At 35.8% G+C, this 1352-nt stretch overlaps 1 protein-coding gene across 1 annotated transcript in view; it reads right to left on the minus strand.

Moving 5' to 3' along the window:
* Positions 1-724: 724 nt before the first annotated feature.
* Positions 725-1352, minus strand: part of LOC105306220 (olfactory receptor 52L1-like) — an 865-nt gene continuing 237 nt past the window's right edge. Inside the window, exon 2 of the mRNA XM_011381129.1 lies at positions 725-1346. Within this exon, the coding sequence (XP_011379431.1) occupies positions 725-1346 (622 nt within the window). The remainder of the gene's footprint in view (positions 1347-1352) is intronic.

The following is a 1352-nucleotide window of genomic DNA, read 5'->3' on the forward strand; positions in this document are numbered from 1 at the left end:
TCAGTGCACATGGTAGCCTGGTAGTGTGGTAACAATGACTACTAATTTAGAAAATGAGAATTCATGACCTCAATTTTAGCAGCCAGTAGACTCCATGATATTGCCTTATTTTATGAAATATACTCCATCTCCATCACACTTTCTCTAGAAAAAAATGAAGCAGTTTTAATACTAAAATTTGAGTTTTCACACTGATTCAGTTTGTTTTTTTGAGAGATTTGCTTAATAGTAATGTTTAATATTTAAGTATTATTCATCCTACTCTTTATTTAGATAAACAGTAATTCTTCAACTTGATTCTATTACAGAAGAAATACAACATTCATCACCTTTTCTATGAAATCGCAGCCACATACATGAATCAAATTATTTCAAATTGCCAATTATATATTGTCCATCATTTTAGTGTAAAGAAATCATTTTTTCTATATTGTTTACTTATCCTTTTCCTCCTCCTTTACTAATCACTCTCTATTTGTAATTATCCAACAAGACACATATTTAAGAGGTTAATCTGTTCTCTTATATTTAATAAATGAAAAATCTGAAATAACTGGTTAAATTAGAATTTCTAAAATTTACAGATAGCTAGTAAAATAAAAGATCTTTCAGGTGGTAAATGCAATTGATCTTGTGGGAGTGAAAGCAGTTAGTTATTTTCTTTACATTCTCTCTTCTACTTCCATTTCTTCTTGAATCAAACCTTCTATTGATTCAATTAAAATCAAGCAACTTTCACCATTAATGTCCTAAGAACATGTTCCCGTATTTTCTTGGTCCTTACTCCATATACAATGGGGTTAAGAAAAGGGGGCACCAAAAGGTATATATTTGCAATAAAAATATGGATATGTGCTGGCACATTTTTCCCAAAACGGTGAGTGAAAATAGAAAAACCAGCTGTGGCATAGAAGACAAGAATAACACAGACATGAGATCCACATGTGCCCAAAGCCTTAAAACTAGCTTCTCGAGATGGCAGGCGGAATACAGAGCGTAGAATGAAGGCATAGGATACAGCAATGAGAATGGCATCACAGGAGCCAATAATGGTAGCCATACTGAGGCTATAATGTTTGGTGGCTCCAGTGTCCATACATGCCAGCTTCACCACAGCCATGAACTCACAGTAAGTGTGGGCAATGACTCGAGTCTTACAGTAGGGCATGTGTTTGAGCAGAATGGGATGTGGGGAAAAGAAGGCTACACCTCGAATCACCACAATGATACCCATTATAATGATGTGAACACGGGTGAGAATGGTGGTATGGTGCAGTGGATGACAGATGGCCACGTAACGGTCAATGGCCATCGCCAAAAAGAAGCCTGATTCCATGGCAGTAAAGCTATGG

The sequence above is a fragment of the Pteropus vampyrus genome, unplaced genomic scaffold (genome assembly GCF_000151845.1).
Source record: "Pteropus vampyrus isolate Shadow unplaced genomic scaffold, Pvam_2.0 Scaffold431, whole genome shotgun sequence".
In the NCBI taxonomy this organism is placed as follows: domain Eukaryota; kingdom Metazoa; phylum Chordata; class Mammalia; order Chiroptera; family Pteropodidae; genus Pteropus; species Pteropus vampyrus.